General features: G+C 41.0%; 2 protein-coding genes across 2 annotated transcripts in view; both read left to right on the forward strand.

The window, feature by feature from the left end:
* LOC139176083 (antigen WC1.1-like) overlaps positions 1–20047 on the forward strand; it is a 105264-nt gene that overhangs the window by 33000 nt on the left and 52217 nt on the right. The gene's annotated exons all lie outside the window — the stretch shown is intronic.
* LOC109559707 (antigen WC1.1-like) overlaps positions 1–20047 on the forward strand; it is a 59314-nt gene that overhangs the window by 29364 nt on the left and 9903 nt on the right. The window contains exons 8-13 of the mRNA XM_070788543.1: positions 2512–2826; positions 6931–7239; positions 7333–7641; positions 14718–14810; positions 14887–15199; positions 16321–16637. Of these exons, the coding sequence (XP_070644644.1) occupies positions 2512–2826; positions 6931–7239; positions 7333–7641; positions 14718–14810; positions 14887–15199; positions 16321–16637 (1656 nt within the window). The remainder of the gene's footprint in view (positions 1–2511; positions 2827–6930; positions 7240–7332; positions 7642–14717; positions 14811–14886; positions 15200–16320; positions 16638–20047) is intronic.

Genomic DNA, 20047 nt, shown 5'->3' on the forward strand with positions numbered 1-20047 from the left:
TTATTAAGGGTGCATCTCATTATAATCATGAAAATTCCCTCTTTAATTCAATTAGTGTATTTTGGCTTAATGTCTACTTTCTGGGACATTGATATAGCTACTCCAGTTTTGTTACAGTTAGTACACTTTTCCCATCATTTTATTTTCAACCATTCTTTGCTTTCATCATATAAGGTGGGCATTTTGCAAGTAACATTTGTGTCAATTTTGTTTTATCTTAATCTGTTTACTGTAAATGCAATTACTGATATTGATGTGTTGGTATCTGCCATTTGTTTTTAATTGATCCACCTGCTTTATGTTCCTTTTTGTCTCCTTTTTTTCCCTCCTTCAGTATTAAACAAATCTGTTATTATTCCAGATTTTCCTTTTTCCTTTTGATTTTCTGCAGCTTTACTAGGAGTGAGGGTTTTCATACTTCTCCATTTATTTTTTTAAAAAATTCTCTATTGTTATATCTTCAGATATTACTTCTGCAGTTCTGTCTCTGTATCTCTTCTCCCTCTCCTCCTCCTCTTTCTTCTTTTTCTCATCTCTCATCTTTCAGTTCAGTTCAGTCGCTCAAGTCGTGTCCCACTCTTTGCGACCCCATGAATCACAGCACACCAGGCCTCCCTGTCCATCACCAACTCCCAGAGTTCACTCAGAATCACATCCATCGAGTCAGTGATGCCATACAGCCATCTCATCCTCTGTTGTCCCCTTCTCCTCCTGCCCCCAATCCCTCCCAGCATCAGAGTCTTTTCCAATGAGTCAACTCTTTGCATGAGGTGGCCAAAGTACTGGAGTTTCAGCTTTAGCATCATTCCTTCCAAAGAAATCCCAGGGTTGATCTCCTTCAGAATGGACTGGTTGGATCTCCTTGCAGACCAAGGGACTCTCAAGAGTCTTCTCCAACACCAGGTTCAAAAGCATCAATTCTTTGGCGCTCAGCTTTCTTCACAGTCCAACTCTCACATCTGTACATGACTATTGGAAAAACCATAGCCTCTCTCATTTTTAGGACTCCTCTAAATAACTATATTCTAAGTTCTATATAAAATTATTTTAACTTATTCATTCACTTTTTAAACCTAGACATTTTATTTTAGGTTGGCAATAGTTCCTTAGATATTTTTATTTATTTATGATTATTTGTTTCATCTTTTTACCTGTTTATTCTCTTCTTCTCTCTTTTCCCCTAAATACATTGATTATAGTTAAAATCCTTATCTGCTAAGTCCACCATTTCTATCATAGGTGTCTCTGCATTCTCTTATCTTTTTTCACTTTGGTCATTTGTCATGTTATCCTAGCTTGTCAAATGTCATGTCATTTTTTATTGAATGCTATAAATTATATATGAAAAAGTAAGATACTCCTGATACATTTTCTAACACCTGAAAGGATTTACCCTTTGTTTTCCTAGGCAGAAGGGGGAAGGGATGTGTCTCACTCACACATCTAAATATAACCTAAAACTGAGCTATTAACAGTACGGGTTGCAGTTTTGGTAGCACTCAGTCCACCTCTGATTTCTCTGTCCCTATGACATAGGCTTTCAGAGATTTCAGTTCAGAGCCTAGATTCTTTGGTAGCTAAGTACCCAAAATAATGAAAAAGACTCTGCTTTCCAAGTCTTTTTATATAGATCTCTAGCTTCTTGCCCTTCACAGCTTATATACTGGGCAAATATTTGAGGGGAAAACCTGCTGTGTGAGAGAGGCTCTCAAGACTCTAATTTTGTCTCTCCAGCACCAGGTAACCCCCAAATTATGCTGGCTTCCTGTCACAACAGTAGTCCTCTGCTTGTCCGAGCCCAGATTCTGAATCATTAAATTATGCAATGAATTGGCAAATTCCCACAGAGAAAAAGAAACTATAGATCCTGGACTAACACTGAAATAATCTCCACTCTTTAGAATTTTAGCATATTTAGTCCATGTTGTGTTAACAAATGTCAAATACATTTACTGTTTCTTAAAAAAACATTTTCCAGCTTTTAAAGTTGTATCCAGAAAGACCCAGCAAGACACATTGGCCTGCTGTGAACTCCTCCATTTTCCCTGGAAGTGGAAAATTTTAGGTTTAATTCTCTACTTCATTATTTACTTAAAGTGCAGCACTGATAGACATTATTTACCCTTTCTTTACCTACTTTTTTTTTTTTAACCTTTCCTCCTACTTTTCAACCTTATTAATTCTCTTGCCACTGCTATAAGAAACCAGACCCAGCTGCTGCCCCAGTGCAATGCTGCTGCTGCTGCTAAGTCGCTTCAGTCGTGTTCGACTCTTAGTGACCCCATGCACTGCAGCCTACCAAGCTCCTCCGACCATGGGATTGTCCAGGCAAGAGTACTGGAGTGGGTTGCCATTGCCTTCTGCACGATTGCAAAGACTCTATATCAGAACCAGCAGGGTCTGCAGCCTCAGAAGAGAGCGCCTCCTACTGCTCAGGTGAGGGTCCCACAGGCCAGAAGACCCTTCTCATTCTCCAGGTCAATGCCCCGTGTCCCATTTCTCTCTCCTCAGGTAGCAGACAGCTCCGCCTGGTGGACGGGGGCGGTCCCTGTGCCGGGAGAGTGGAGATCCTTAATCAGGGCTCCTGGGGCACCATCTGTGATTACAGCTGGAGCATGAAAGATGCCCGCGTGGTGTGCAGACAGTTGGGCTGTGGAAAAGCCCTCTATGCCACTCTCTCTTCTTCCTTTGGGGCGGGATCAGGGCCCATTTGGCTGGACAACATGAAGTGCACAGGAAAGGAGTCCCACGTGTGGAGGTGCCCTTCCCGGGGCTGGTGGAAGCACTACTGCGATCATAGCGAGGATGCAGGAGTCATCTGCTCAGGTATGGTCAGTTCATTGCCCACCAGCTGAGAGAATGGAAAGTTCCAAGAAAGCTGGTGTCTAATCAGAGGGACAGTAGGGGACGGGTGGGCTAGAGAGGGCTGAGACAACTACCCATCCTCCGTGAGTGCCCTGTAGCTGTGAGCAATGAGCTTCATATACTTTCCTCTTACAAGTCTCTGCTATTTTTTCTTCTCCAGTGGTCTTACCTGACACTAAAATAGCTTTATTTATTCTCCCAGTTAAAATAAATCCTCATAATTTTTTTTCATAATTCACTTTTTGTAAAAGTGAAACATTTGCTAGCAGCCACATACACACTCCCTTTGCACAGGAAGGCTATGAGAGGGAGGGACAAAAAATGAGAATGTACTTTCCTGGGTGGAGCTGTTTCTATACAAACAGTGTGAGACATTATTTTGCACTAGGTTAGTATGAGTGGAGGCTACTCCTACTATAGGAGGATATCATTTACATGTATAGAGGGTATCCCTACAAGGGTTATCATTTAACAGATCAGATTCATATGGATTTGTGCCAGATTTCAAGTTTCCTTTGCAAATTTAGACATAAATGTTTATAGTTCTTTGATGGTAGAGAATTGTTGATGAAATGCTCTGAGTCATATATTCTTCCATTGTTACTAGAAAAGTCTCTCTCTCCAATTTTTCCTTTAAAATATCTATATAAATGCAAACTTTGGAGGAACACTTAGCCATGCACTAACAAGTCAAAGGTGGAGGTAATAAAACTTAAATTTCTGTGTTTTATGTTAAGAGATTATAAAGTTTATATCTGATGGCTTCAAAAATATAATAGAACTGCATTTGGGGGCTTATTTGGGGTAAGTGAACAAATTTAATTTTTGAAGAAGGTGGAAAAGGTTTTATAGTAGCTGGGAGAAAGGCGAATGGCAATGGGAGCTGATGAAGGTAACTGTGAGGTTCTCTGAGCAGCACTGAGGGGCCAGGTGTGGTGTGAAGGATGCTACGTATGTCTAAGGACACAGGATGTGTACACAGCAAGAGGCCAGACAAGGATATGTCTTTGCTATATTTAATATCTTTACTCACATCAGCCTTCTATTTAATAATTTTCTTGGAATTATCACACACTTATTCTTCCATGTAAATTTAAAAATCAAGTAGAAAATAAAAAAGATATACTATATCTCAGAAATCTCTATCTTGATATGTATAACTTTATTGAGTATTTAGCATATATTTGAATATTTCACATGTATCAGGGTATATAAAACAGAATACAAGAAATACTTTTTTCTTGTTCTTTCTAAGGTTTTAATCTCATAGAATTAATATAACAATATCAATAACCTCATATATGCAGATGACACCACCCTAATGGTAGAAAGTAAAGAGGAACAGGGGAGAGCATTTTGATGAAAGTGGAAGAGAAGAGTGAAAAAGCTGGCTTGAAACTCTGCATTCCAAAAGCTAATATCATGGCATCCTGTCCCATCACTTCATGGCTAAGAGATGAGGAAAAAATGGAAACAGCAACAGACTTTATTTTCTTGGGCTCCAAAATCACTGCAGACTGTGACTGCAGCCATGAAATTAAAAGATGCTTGCTCCTTGGAAGAAAAGCTATGACAAACCTGGACAGCATATTAAAAAGCAGAGACATTACTTTGTGACAAATGTCCATATAGTCAAAGCTATGTTGTTTTTTTTTTTTCTGGTAGTTATGTATGGACGTGAGAGTTGGATCACAAAGAAGGCTGAGCGCTGAAGAATTGATGCTTTTGAACTGTGGTGCTGGAGAAGACTCTGGAGAGTCCCTTGGACAGCAAGGAGATCAAATCAGTCAATCCTAAAGGAAATCAGCCCTGAATAACTCATTGGAAGGATGTATGCTGAAGCTGAAGCTCCAATACTTTGGCCACGTGATAAAAAGAAATGACTCATTGGAAAAGACCCTGAGGCTGGGAAAGATTGAAGACTGGAGAAGAAGGGGACAACAGAGGATGAGATGGCAGGCATCACTGACTCAATGGACATGAGTTTGAGTAGACTTAGGGAGATAGTGAAGGACAGGGAAGCCTGGAGTGCTGCAGTCCATGGGGTCACAAAGAGTCAGACACGACTGAGTGACTGAGCAACAAAAACAACCAGTTAAATAAAAATGCTTTAATTAGAATGTGTAGCCTGTGACCCAGAGAGGGCGATGGCACCCTACTCCAGTACTCTTGCCTGGAAAACCCCATGGACAGAGGAGCTTGGTAGGCTGCAGTCCATGGGGTCGCAAAGAGTCGGACACGACTTAGCGACTTCACTTTCACTTTTCACTTTCATGCATTGGAGAAGGAAATGGCAACCCACTCCAGTGTTCTTGCCTGGAGAATCCCAAGGACGGGGGAGCCTGGTGGGCTGCTGTGTCTGGGGTCGCACAGAGTCAGACACGACTGAATCGACTTAGCAGCAGCAGCAGCAGCAGCAGCCTGTGACCAAACTCCCAGCCAGAGGAGGCTAGGGGTCCTAACTTGGGCCTCTCTGGGGAGATGGAAGTAGATAAATAATAAAAGGCAAGCAGATCATCCTCTCCCTCATCATTCATTCTTATATCAGTGGTCAAGCTAATCCTTCAATTCTTTAATTTCTGTGGTGTCTTTTCTATTCTCTCCTGCTCTGTATAGTAGATTTTTATTCTGTTACATCATTCTTTCTGAGACTTCAAAGTTCACATACTTATGCAATCAGAGTCCTTTACCAGGACAAATTCCACCATTACGTACATAACCTTGAGCACACTCAGAAACCAGGCAAATTATTTTATTTTATTTTATTTAAGGCAAATTATTTTAAAACTTGTTCTTTATGATTTGCAGGGGTTTTTTCCCATTGGATTACCTTTTCTCTGTCCAAATATGGTCCCTGAAGGATGAAATCATGATCATGAGTCTTTTCTTTGGTCTCTGTCTCATACTCCATCCACTCCCCATTTAACCTACCACTCACCCCACCTCACTCCCTACAGAAGTTCTTCCCTTTTGGAGTGTCCTTTGCATCTATTTGTAGCTCTTAAGATCATTTCTTCTTTTCTGCATTGGGGGAATTGGGAAAGGGTAGCAGTGTTAGGTGGCAAATGGGAGCAGCCCAGGGGATAAAAGCTGTTAAAATCTTGTTGAACAAGTATTTGGTTTCCAAATCTATGTTTCATCACTATTGAGGCTTTTGCAATTTAGAAATCTCTAAAATATATATGGCTTGCTTGCTCTCTGCTATCTTCCTCTCACTCTCCTTTTTCGTAGCTTGTTGGCTTCTTATCTCAGAAATCCAAATAGGAAAGGAATATGCAGTAGGCATATAGATAGGGTTAGAATACATTAAATTCTCATCACTCCTTCACATTTGCTAAGAATCTCATGTCTAGGATGAAGTAATCAACTAACTCAGTTGTCTTGCATAATCCCACTGAGACTTCACTTTCTCTCAGGTGTGTTCATAAATCCTAGGTTTTTAAGAAAGATGGCTAGGATCATTCCCTCCCTCTCCTATGACTCTCTGAGCTTTCATCATTTCCAAACTTATCCGTGAACAACTTCTTTCACAATTAGGTTACCTAATTGTGACCTAATGCCTGCACTCAGATCCAGCCCGCATGATGTTCCCATCCCCAGTGACTTGAATACTGGCTCAGAGAAAAGTGCCCAAAATTCTAGCCCCAGAAATTTCAGGATGACCTAAACTTCTCTGACTCTTAGGCCTCTGACCTCTCGAATCCCATGATCCTCTTTCACTCTCAGTTAGTTCAGCATTGCACTCAAATTTGAATGTCTACCACTGTGCAGTTTCTTTGGGCCTTTGTAGTTTCTAGGCCCCCAGATAAGAATTAACATTCCTGACCAATATACATTCTCAGGATTCAGCCATTCCAAACTGACCCTGCAATCCTTCTGGATATCTCTTCAGAAACTTGCTCATGAAAATGTAGTTTGACAATGACAGTCAAATTCTCTCTTCTTATCCCCTCTTATTCCACTGCTGGAAAGAAAAGCTTTCCCACCATTGCCTGTGAGATATTGTCTGCAATTGTCAAGCCAGATTCATGAACACTCACTGGATTTGTTCTTTGTTTCTCTTAGGATTTGTGGGTCTGGCTGGAGGGGATGGACCCTGCTCAGGGCGAGTAGAAGTGCATTCTGGAGAAGCCTGGATCCCAGTGTCTGATGGAAACTTCACACTCCCCACTGCCCAGGTCATCTGTGCAGAGCTAGGGTGTGGCAAGGCTGTGTCTGTCCTGGGACATGTGCCCTTCAGAGAGTCCGATGGCCGGGTCTGGGCTGAAGAGTTCAGGTGTGAGGGGGAGGAGCCTAAGCTCTGGTGGTGCCCCAGAGTGCCCTGTCCAGGGGGGACATGTCACTACAGTGGAGCTGCTCAGGTTGTCTGTTCAGGTGAGATGCACATCAGGATTTAGCCTCTGTGTACACTCAGTTCAAGCTAAAAAAGAAATAAGATTTTTCTGAAATCTTGTCTGTTTCTATCAGTGTACACAGATGTCTGGCTCATGACAAATGGCTCCTCACTGTGTGAGGGGCAGGTGGAGATGAACATTTCTGGACAATGGAGAGCGCTCTGTGCCCCCCACTGGAATCTGGCCAATGCCAATGTTGTCTGTTATCAGCTCGGCTGTGGAGTCGCCATTTCCACCCCAAATGGAGCAGAAGGAAGTGATCAACTCTGGAAAGCCCGATTTCACTGCTCAGGGACTGAGTCTTTCCTGTGGAAATGCCCTGTGACTGCCCTGGGTGTTCCTGACTGTTCCCATGACAATACGGCTTCTGTGATCTGCGCAGGTAAGAGAGGGAAGGGCTACTATACTTACAATGCTCTTGGAGTGAAATTTCCCCAGAGTAGAGAGTAAGGGAAAACAGGCTTAAAAAGAAAGATATTCTGTATTGAAATGTTTAATCTTGTTACTGAACTCGAGTTTCAGCTGCTCATTACTCAAGAATCCAACACTAAGAGACAAGTGTGGGGTAAAATTAAAGACAGCTTTATTGAGGAAACCAGCCATTCTGGGGAGACAGAGGACTAATGTACCAAAGAACCAGCTCCTCCTTGCTAATCAGGAGTGCACAGGTGGAAGCAGGGGACAGGTTACCTGCAGAGTAGCACAGCTAGCTCTGACAATCATCTTGAAATAGGTCTGGTCAGTGTCACCTTTATTGTTTGAATTACAGTTAATCATCAGTCCTAGTGTTGGTTTGTTCCCATTTCCTTGAGGCCGATCTTGGAATTGTGTAAGATGAAAATTACGAACTTCCTTGTTGACTCAGATGGTAAAGAATCTGCCTGCAATGCAAGAGTCTCGGGTTTGATCCCTGGGTTGGGAAGATCCCCTGGAGAAGGAAATGGCAACCCACTAGTCTGGTCATCATATAATTTATTGCTACCACCTGTTTGCAGTATCTGCAAAATAGCTCAAAAGATATAGCTCAGAATGTTATCTATAGCCCATAAGAAGGGACTAAAGGTCCTTGAATTTGTTTAGGGCTAAACTATTATTATTTTGTCCTATTTGACTGTTTTCCTTTGTTTCTGATTTTTTTTTTCGTTTCTGTGATCAAATTTATTCTTTAGCTAGGTTTTTCTACAAACAGAGGCAGGTGGAGGACATGAGGGTGGTCTGTCCTGAGAAGGCTCTGTAAGGTCCTGCTCCATAGCATTCTCATTGTTCACTCATTTTTTTTTTTCAGGGGAAAGAAGTGCTAAGAAATGCTAAGAAGTGCTATGTCAGGGAAAGAAACACCTAGATGAATAATATTTTTTATGAAACATTATTATTTAAGGATAATAATAGAGAACAAAGTACAAACAATAAGTGTATACCTAGGTCATGTTCTCCAACCCAGATCCACAAAGAGAACATTCACAGCACCACAGAATCACTATTGCCTCCTGATAGCTGTGTCCTCCTCCTCTCCAGGGAAGACTGCTTACCTAAGACTTGTACTGCCGTAGAATATTTTCTCAGTTTTTGAACTTTATGTAAAATCATACAGTATGTTTTCTTTTGTGTCTAATTTATTTGACTCCAAACTGTGTTTGAGATTCATTCATGATGTTGTTTATGGCAACATTTCATTCATTTTTATTATTATAGAGTATTCCTTTGAATGAGCACATGACCATGCATTGAACCATTCAAGTAATGGCAGAGATTTGAGTTTATTTCCAGTTCTTGACTATTACAAATACAATGGTGCAAATTACCATAATGATGACTTTTGGCAAAAGTATTTATTATGATTTTTGTGTGTTTAATTCTTGGTCTTATATTTTTATTTTCTTGATGGTATGCTGTACTTCAATGAGCCAAGTTAGTCATCTTAGGTTTGACTTATCAACTTTTTTTCTGTACATGTAGTGCTCTTGCAGTCAGTCAGTTCAGTTCAATCGCTCAGTCATGTCTGACTCTCTGCAACCCCATGGACTGCAGCATGCCAAGCTTTCCTGTCCTTCACCATCTCCTGGAGCTTGCTCAAGCTCATATGCATTGAGTCGGTGAAACCATCCAGTCATCTGATTCTCTGTCGTCCCCTTCTCCTCCTGCCTTCAATCTTTCTCAGCTTCAGGGTCTTTTCCAATGAGTCAGTTCTTCCCATCATGTGACCAAAGTATTGGAGCTTCAGCATCAGTTTTTCCAATAAATATTCAGGACTGATTTCCTTTAGGATTGACTGATTGGACCTTCTTGCCATTCAAGGGACTGTCAAGAGTCTTCTCCAACACCACAGTTCAAAAGTATCAATTATTCAGCATTCAGCTTTCTTTATGGTCCAACTCTCACATCCATACATGATTACTGGAAAAGTCATAGCTTAGACTAGATGGGTCTTTGTCAGTAATGTCTCTGCTTTTTAATATGTTGACTAGGTTGGTCATAGCTTTTCTTCCAAGCAACAAGCATCTTTTAATTTCATGGCTGTAGACATAATCTGCAGTGATTTTGGAGCCCAAGAAAATAAAGTCTGTCCCTGTTTCCCCATCTTTTTGCCATAAAATGATGGGACCAGATGCCATGATATTAGTTTTTTGAATGTTGAGTTTTAAGCCAACATTTTCACTCTCCTCTTTCAATTTCATCAAGAGGCTCTTTAATTTCTCCTCACTTTCTGCCATAAAGGTAGTGTCATTTGCATATCTGAGGTTATTGATATTTCTCCCAGCAATCTTGACTCCAGTTTGTGCTTCATCCAGCCCAGCATTTTGCATGATGTACTCTGCATATAAATTAAATAAGCAGAGTGACAATATACAGCCTTGATGTACTTCTATCTCAGTTTTGAACTAGTCCATTGATCCAGTCCCTAGAACTCCTTATATTCTTCTTAAATGAACTTTGTCTATTCCAAAATTACAAAAATGTTCTCTGAGAGTACCTCACAGAAGTGTAATTACTTTTTTTCCCCCCATATAATTGTACATTGCTTCTAGGATTGACATCTGTGTAGCATAAGGGTCAATTGTCCTGTTTTCATATGGGTATCCAGTTGACTCAAAATCTTTTTCTGAAAAGACTATTCCCCACTGCAGTGCCACCTTTGTGATAAGCGAAAGGGCACATGTCTGAAAACATTTTTATACTCTCTATTCTGTTCCACTATATCCTTTGTCTCTCCTTGCACCTGTACCACATTTTCTTAATTATTGTAAATTTATAGTAAGTCTCGAACCTTCCCTGGTGTCTCAGAGAGTAAAGAATCTGACTGCAAGGCTGGAGACCTGGGTTTGATACCTGGGTTGGGAAGATCCCCTGGAGAAGGGCATGACAACCCACTCCAGTATTCTTGCCTAGAGAATCCCCGTGGACAGAGGAGCCTGGCGGGCTGTAGTCTATTGGGTCACAGAGAGTTCGACATGACTGATTGACTAAGCACACATAGTAAGTCTGGGTAACTTTAATTTAAAGAAGTTATGTTGTTGCTTTTCTTGCCAACTGCTTTGGTCAGTCTTGGTTTTTGTATTTTGTATACATTTTTGAGCTGAAGCTCCAATACTTTGGCCACCTGATGCGAAGAGCTACTCATTAGAAAAGACCCTGATGCTAGGAAAGACTGAAGGCAGGAGGAGAAGGGGATGACACAGGATGAGATGGTTGGATGGCATCACTGACTAAAAGGACATGAGTTTGAGCAAGCTCCAGGAGTTGGTGATGGACAGGGAAGCCTGGTGTGCTGCAGTCCTTGGGGTCACAAAGAGTCAGACACGACTAAATGACTGAACAACAGCAACATAAATTTGGAATCAGCTTGTCATGTTTCAGACAAACAAAAGCACAAGGGAATTTGATTGAGGTTAGATTTAATCTGTATATAAATTTGAGAATGACTGACTTTGACAACATTGAGTTTCCCAATTCACTGACAAAATATATCCCTTCATTGAGTTAGGTCTTGAATTTCTCTCAGATGTTTTGCACATCTTTAACTAGGTTTTCTCCTAGGCATTTTATGGGTTTGATGTTATTAGTATTTCCTTTAGTGAAGGTTTTCTAGGAATGAATTCTCTCTGAATTTTACCTGGATTCCCCAAATGTTAGATTAGTATTTTGCTTTAATCCTTGTTCTAGCTTTCCCTTTCTCTCCTTATTTGTTCCCCTCCTGCCCTGTTTTTCCCTGAGTGTGTAAAATCCTTCTGGATTAGGTTGCAGACATGATGCTCCTTTATCCTCCATCCCAACAACAACAAAAGTACTTTTGGGAATTTCCTTACACAACCACAGTTCAGTCAAACCTTTAGAGATGTCAGTCCCAGATGACATATAAATGCAACCACATGAGAAACCCCAAAGATAGAACTGCCAAGTTGAGTCTTTCCCAAATTACTGACCCAGGAAATCATGAACAAAATTAAAAAATAAATTCCTTCAACTACTAAGTTTGGGGGAAATTTTGTTATATAGCATTATTAACCAGGCACTTACCATAGGACCAGCATTTCTGAATAGAGGAATATTTATCCTCTGATTTTCCATTTTACTATTTTTACTTTATGTTGATCTAATGTGCTGATACACTCATTCTCTAGTTTTTAATTTCAGCTGTTAACTTTTTCAGCTGTAGAATTTTCATTTGTTTTTGTTATCATTTCTCTGCCAAGTTACACATCATGTTAATTAATGGAAAAGGCAATGGCACCCCACTCCAGTACTCTTGCCTGGAAAATCCCATGGACGGAGGAGCCTGGTAGGCTGCAGTCCATGGGGTCGCTAAGAGTCAGACACGACCGAGCGACTTCACTTTGACTTTTCACTTTCATGCATTGGAGGAGGAAATGGCAACCCACTCCAGTGTTCTTGCCTAGAGAATCCCATGGACAGAGGAGCCTGGTGGGCTGCCATCTATGGGGTCGCACAGAGTCAGACACGACTGAAGTGACTTAGCAGCAGCAGCAGCAGCACTTTAATCATGGCTATTTAAATTCTCTGTCAGACTATAAAACTCCTAGAGGAAAACATAGGCAGAACATTCTTTGATATAAGTTGCAACAAGAACTTTTTTGATCAACCTCCTAAAGAAAATAAAAACAAAAATAAAAAAAATAGGACTTAATTAAACTTAAAAGCTTTTCCGTATCAAAGGAAACCATAAACAGAACAAAAAGACAACTCTCAGAATGGGAGAAAATATTTGCAAATGAAGTATTTAACAAGGAATTAATCTTCAAAATACACAAACAGCTCAGTATCAACAAACCAAACAATCCAATGAAAACATGGGAAAAAGACCTAAATAGACATTTTTTCCAGACATACAGATGGCTAACAAATACAACATCACTAACTATTAGAGAGATGCAAGTCAAAACTACAGGCAGGTAATACTTCACACCAGTTAGATTGTCTATCATTTTAAAAATCCACAAATAAATCCTGGAGAGGATGTGCAGAAAAGGGAATGCTCCTACATATAAGTATGTAAATTGGTACAACTACTGTGGGTTGCCATGCCCTCCTGCAGGGGACATTCCAATCCAAGGATCAAAGCCAGGTCTCCCGCATGGATTCTTTACTGTCTGAGCCACCAGACTCAGAAGCCCTACACTATTGATACTAAGTACAAAATAGATATTGCTTGGAGAATCTCATAGACATGGAGCCTGATGGGCTACAATCCAGAGTCAGACACTACTGACAGAGTCAGACACTACTGAGGTGTCTTAGCACGCATGCACACATAAATAGATACATAATAACTTTTTATAGCACAGGGAACTCTACTCAGTGTTCTGTGGTGACCTAAATAGGAAGTAAATCCAAGAAAGAGGGGCTATGATAGATAGATAGATAGATAGAGTTGTTGTTGTTTAGTCACTGAGTTGTGTCTGACTCTTTTGTGACCTCATGGACTGCCATGCTCCTTTGTCCATAGGATTTCTCAGGCAAGAATACTGGAGTGGATTGCCATTTTTTTCTCCAAAGGCTCTTCCCAACCCAGGGATGGAACCCCAGTCTCCTGTTTGGCAGGCAGATTCTTTACCACTGAGTCACCTGGTAAGCCCATATGTATATGTATAACTTACTAAATTTGCTGTACTCAGAAGCTACCACAACATTGTAAAGCAATTATACTCAAAAATTAATAAATGAAATAAAATAAATTCTTTGTCAGGTAACTTTAAGAGCCAAATACCCTGGGAAATTTTTTAATGTTTCTTTTTGCTCTGGTTTTCCATGAGATCTCTTTTATATAAGTATTTCTGAAATCAAAAACATTGTAGATAAATAATTGTACAACTCCTTCAGAAAGGCTTTTGTTTTGCTTCTTCTATTTAGGGGTAGATTAAGCTCAACATTCATAAAACGAAGATCATGGCATCTGGTCCCATCACTTCATGGGAAATAGATGTGGAAACAGTGGAAACAGTGTCAGAGTTTATTTTTGGGGGCTCAAAAAAATAAATCACCAAGGCAGATGGTGATTACAGCCATGAAATTAAAAGACGCTTACTCCTTGGAAGGAGGGTTATGACCAACCTAGACAGCATATTCAAAAGCAGAGACATTACTTTGCCAAAAAAGGTTCATCTAGTCAAGACTATGGTTTTTCCAGTAGTCATGTATGGGTGTGAGAGTTGGACTGTGAAGAAAACTGAGCGCTAAAGAATTGATGCTTTTGAACTCTGGTGTTGGAGAAGACTCTTGAGAGTCCCTTGGACTGCAAGGAGATCCAACCAGTCCATTCTTAAGGAGATCAGTTCTGGGTGTTCTTTGGAAGGAATGATGCTAAAGCTGAAACTCCAATACTTTGGCCACCTCATGCAAAGAGTTGACTCATTGGAAAAGACTCTGATGCTGGGAGAGATTGGGGGCAGGAGGAAAAGGGGACGACAGAGGATGAGATGGCTGGATGGCATCACTGACTCGATGGACGTGAGTTTGAGTGAACTCCGGGAGTTGGTGATGGACAGGGAGGCCTGGCGTGCTGCAATTCATGGGGTCTCAAAGAGTCGGACATGACTGAGCGACTGAACTGAACTGAACTGAAGGATAGAACAACTTGTTTAACTCATTCTTAAGGCAAAGCTTGGCTTAAAACAGGAATCATGCCATTGTCAGGACCAGGGCTCTTCAGGGAGAAAGGGAACACGAAGATTATGGTAACTTTACCAGTATGTTCCAGCTTTCATCTCAGTTCCATCACTAGGTCATTATTTATTTTTTTTCTTGTGAACTTTTTACTTTGTATTGGGGTATAGCCGACAAACAAAGTTGTTATAATTTCAGGTGAACAGCCAGGGACTGGGCCATACACATACATGTATCCTTTTCCCCCCAAACTTCCCTCCCCTCTTAAAAATTATTTAGTTTAACTGACTTTTCTGTGCTTTAACCCTCCCAACCCTCTAATCATCGCTGTTTCTTCAGGAAACCAGACCCAGGTGCTGCCCCAGTGCGACCACTTTGTGTCTGAACCAGCAGGATCTGCGGCCTCAGAGGACAGCGCCCCCTACTGCTCAGGTAAGGGTCCCACAGGACCAAAGACCCTTCTCATTCCCCAGGTCAACGCTGCATTGTCCCGTTTCTCTCTCCTCAGACAGCAGACAGCTCCGCCTGGTGGACGGGGGCGGTCCCTGCGCCGGGAGAGTGGAGATCCTTGACCAGGGCTCTTGGGGCACCATCTGTGATGACGGCTGGGATCTGGACGATGCCCGCGTGGTGTGCAGACAGCTGGGCTGTGGAGTAGCCCCTAATGCCACGGGGTCTGCTCACTTTGCGGCAGGATCAGGGCCCATCTGGCTGGACGACCTGAACTGCACAGGAAAGGAGTCCCACGTGTGGACGTGCCCTTCCCGGGGCTGGGGGCGGCACGATTGCAGACACAAGGAGGACGCCGGGGTCATCTGCTCAGATCTGCGCTGCACACTGTCCACAGGCTAGGGGAAGGGAGGGCCCAGGAGGACGGGGGGTCTTGAGCCCTGAGGGAGAGATGCTGAAAGGACCAGAGAAGGAGGCTTCCTCCCATGAAGCCAGTGTTTCCAGCAGATGTGAAGAGGAGGTGCTTTCACTGCCTCCTGCAGCAGCTATGATTCTGGTCCTTTCTTCTCATTAGTGTTTCCTGGCAGAGCCTTTTCTCACAGTTTTTCTTGAAATCAGGGCTCACCCTTCTGGTACATATAGTAGAGAAGTCTTAAAGCCACTGTGATAGTTTTTGTTTGTTCTGTAACAAATTGCTACATTGTTAATGGTTTAAAACAACATATTAATTTCCTTACACTTCTGTAGCTTAGATGTCCAGCAGGATCTCACTGGATTGTGATAAAAGTTTCAGCAGGGCCACATCAATTCTGAGCCTCTGGGAAACAATCTGTTTCCTGTCTTTTCAAGCTTCTAGAAACCGCCTGCCTTCGTTCACTCATAACCCCCTTCTGTTCATCATCAGACCAGCAACGTTCCGCCTCTCTAACCATTATCCATATTCACATCTCCCTCTAACCAGACCAAGGAAAAGGATTCCACTTTAAAGGATAGTGAGTCTAAGAATGTGATTAGACCATGCTCAGGTGGTTAATCCACCATATTTCAGGTTACTCTTACCATCCCAAGGACCATACCTTAATCACACATGTAAAGTCCCTTTTGCCAGATAAGGAAACATAGACACAGGTTCCATGCAGACATCTGTGGGTCCATTATTCCATCTGCCTCCACACTGTCCACATCACATCCCTTTCATACACTCTTTTAGATGTTTTGTCAGGAAGCAGGAGTCAGCTCCCTCTCCCTGCAGGTGTCCAGGTTGGTCTTCCTCTCAGTTCATATCCACTACATCATGGTGGTAGAAATATTTAGAAAGACAGACACAAATGGACAAAGTCAAGTGAAAAGGAGACAAGTTTCACTCTGGTCATCTAATGGATTTGCTTCCTCAGCTGGGTCACAGATAAATGTTCACAATTTTGGGGAGAGAGGAAAACCCAGAGCACTGAGTGGGGTGCTCACTGTGTCCTGTCTCCTCTCTTTCGACCTTAGAGTTCCTGGCCCTCAGGATGGTCAGCGAGGACCAGCAGTGTGCTGGGTGGCTGGAAGTTTTCTACAACGGGACCTGGGGCAGTGTCTGCCGCAGCCCCATGGATGATGTCACCGTGTCCATCATCTGCAGACAGCTTGGCTGTGGGGACAGTGGAAGTCTCAACACCTCTGTTGGTCTCAGGGAAGGTTCTAGACCCCGGTGGGTAGATTTAATTCAGTGTCGGAAAATGGATACCTCTCTCTGGCACTGTCCTTCTGGCCCATGGAAATACAGTTCATGCTCTCCAAAGGAGGAAGCCTACGTCTCATGTGCAGGTGACTTATGTCTGTTTCTGTGTCTTTCCCAACCCTGTAGGATGTTGTTAGTGAGATTTGATATATTAAAATGTAAGTGATGGGTTTAAGTTGAGTTTATAAAATGAAGTTTGGATGGAGCTAATTTAATCTACGTGTTCCAAACTTGCTTTATTAAAATTTTTTAATTGATACAACATTATATTTTTCCTGTGTACAACATAATGCTTATATGTTTGTGTGTATTGATAAATGATCACTACAGTAAGTCTAGTTATATCTGTATATATGGATCCATATATATAGATCCATATATATAGTTAAAAATTTTTCTTACATGATGAGAATGTTTAAGATGTATTTTCTTGCCATCTTTCAAATAGACAATGCAGTATTCACTATAGCACCATGCTGTATGTTATATCTCTTCACCTATTAATTTTATAATTCAAATTTATACCTTTTGATTACCTTTGCCCACACCAAATCCCCCACCTCTGGCAACCACCAACTACTCAGCATCTCTGAACTTGCTTTTTGTTTTATTACACATATAAATGAGATTATATGGTATTTTTCTTTCTCTGTCTGATTTGTTTCACTTAGCAAATGCCCTCGAGGTCCATCCATGTTGTTGAAACTGGCAAGATTTTCTTCTTTTTTTATGGGTGGATATAAGTCTATATTACATTTTCTTTATCCATTCATCAGTGAAGACTTACATTGTTTGACTCATATATATTGCTATAAAATACTAAAAGGTAATACTGTTAAAGTGTTGCAGTCAATACATCAGCAAATTTGGAAGATTCATCAGTGGCCACAGGACTGGAGAAGGTCAGTTTTCATTTCAATCACAAAGAAGGGCAATGTCAATGAATGGTCAAACTACCTCACAATTGTGCTCATTTCACATGCTAGCAAGGTTATGCTCAAAGTCTTTCAAGCTAGGCTTGAGCAGTAAGTGAACTGAGAACTTCCGAGATGTGCAAGCTGGGTTTAGAAAAGGCAGAGAAACCAGAGATCAAATTGCCAACATTTGTTGGATCATAGAGTAAGCCAGAGAATTCCAGAAAAACATCTGCTTCATTGACTACATAAAGCCTTTGACCATGTTGATCACAATGAACTGTGGAAAATTCTTAAAGAGATGAGAATACTAGGGCACCTTACCTGCCTCCTGAGAAACCTGTATGCAGATCAAAAAGCAGCAGTTGAAACTGGACATGAAACAACCGACTGGTTCCAAATTGGGAAAAGAGTTCATGAAGGCTGTATATTGTCACTCTGTTTATTTAACTTATATGCAGAGAACATCATAGGAAATGCCAGGCTGGATGAATCACAAGCTGGAATAAAGATTGCTGTGAGAAATATCAACAACTTCAGATACGCCGATGATACCACTCTAATGCAGGAAGCGAAGAGGAACTAAAGAACCTTTCACTGAGGGTGAAAGAGGAGAGTGAAAACATTGGCTTACAGCTCAACATTCTAAAACCTAAGATCATCAGCACTTCATGGCAAATAAAAGGGGAGAAAGTGGTAACAGTGACAGATTTTCTTTTCTTGGACTCCCAAATCACTGCTGATGGTGACTGCAGCCATGGATTAAAAGAGGCTTGCTCCTCTGTGACAAACCTAGACAGAGTATTAAAAAGCAGAGACATCACTTTGCTGACAAAGGTCCATATGGTCAAAGCTATGTTTTTTTCAGTAGTCAAATCTGGACGTGAGAGCTGGCTTATAGAAGAAGCTAAAAAGAGTCGATTCTTTTGAATTGTGGTGCTTGGATGCCACAGTTGAATTGAAAGTCCTTTGGGCAGCAAGGAGATCAAACCAATCAATCCTAAAGGAAATCAACCCTGAATAGTCATTGGAAGGACTGATGCTGAACCTGAAGCTCCAATACTTTGGCCATGTGATGAGAAAAGCTGACTCACTGGAAAAGACCCTGATGCTGGGAAAGACTGAAGGCAAAAGAAGAAGGGGGCCACAGAGGATGAGATAGTTAGATAGCATCACCAGTTCAGTGGACATGAATTTGAGCAAACTTTGGGAGTTAGTGAAGGACAGAGGAGCTTGGCATGCTGCAGTCCATGGGGTTGCAAAGAGTCAGACACAACCTAGCAGCTGAACATATGTTGCTGCAGTAAACACTGGGTTTTCAAGTTAGTGTTTTTGTTTCCTTCAGATAAATACCCCAAAGTGAAATTCCTAAATTATATGGCAGTCCTATTTTTAATTTTTGATGCACCTCAATACTGTTTCCATAGAGGCTGCATCAACTTACATTCCCTCTAACTGTGCAAAAGCTTTCCTGTCTCTTCACATTCTCCTGAACTCCTGTTATTTCTTCTTTTTGATAAAAGCCTTTCTAGAGGGTATGAGGTGATATCTCATTGTGGTTTTGATTTGTATTTTCTGATGATTAATAGTGTTGAGCACGTTTTCATGTACCTATTGGCAAGTTGCATGGATTCTTTAAAAAAATGTCTATTCAGGTTCTCTGCCCATTTAAAAAAAATCAGATTTTTTTTTGATACTGAATTGTATGAGTTCCTTGTGTATTTTGGATAATAATCCTTACCAGAAATATAATATGCAAATATTTTCTCCAATTCCACAGGTTGCTTTTTCACTTTGTTGATGGTTTCCTCAATTGGGCAGAAGCTTTTTAGCCTTATGTCATCACAACTGCTTGTTTTTACTCTTGTTCCCTTTGCTTTTGGTGTCAAATCCAAAAAGTCATCACAAAGGCTGGTGTCAAGGATTTTATTTTCTGTTTTTTCCTGTAGAAATTTTATGGCTTCAGGACTTGTGATCAAGTCTTTAATCTATTTTGACTTAATTTTTGTGAATGGTGTAAGACAGTGGTCCAGTTTCATTTTTTGCATGTGGCTGTCCAGTTTTCCCAATGCATTTACTGAAAAAAACTGTCCTTTTCCCACTGTATATTCTTGGCTTCTTTGTCAAAAATTAATTGACCATAGAAATGTGGGCTTATTTATGGACTCTCTATTCTGTTCCATTGATCTCTGCGTTCATTTTTATACCAACGACATACTGTTTTGATTAATTTAGCTTTGTAACATAGTTTGAAATCAGGAAGCATGACACCTCTAGCTTTGTTATTCGTTCTCAAGATTGCTTTGGTATTGAGCATCTTTTGTGGTTCCATGCAAATTTTAGGATTGTTTCTTCTGTATCTGTGAAAATTTCCATTGGAATTTTGATAAGGATTGCAGTGAATCTGTAGATTCTTTGGGTAGTATGGGCATATTAATAATATTAGATCTTCCAGTCCATGAGCACAGAATATCTTTCCACTTATCTGAGTCATCTTCAGTATCTTTCATCAATGTCTTTTAGTTTTCAGTGTACATGTCTTTCACCTCCTTGGTTAAATGTATTCTTAGACATTTTATTCA

This window comes from Bos indicus, chromosome 5 (genome assembly GCF_029378745.1).
Source record: "Bos indicus isolate NIAB-ARS_2022 breed Sahiwal x Tharparkar chromosome 5, NIAB-ARS_B.indTharparkar_mat_pri_1.0, whole genome shotgun sequence".
Taxonomy (NCBI): Eukaryota; Metazoa; Chordata; class Mammalia; order Artiodactyla; family Bovidae; genus Bos; species Bos indicus.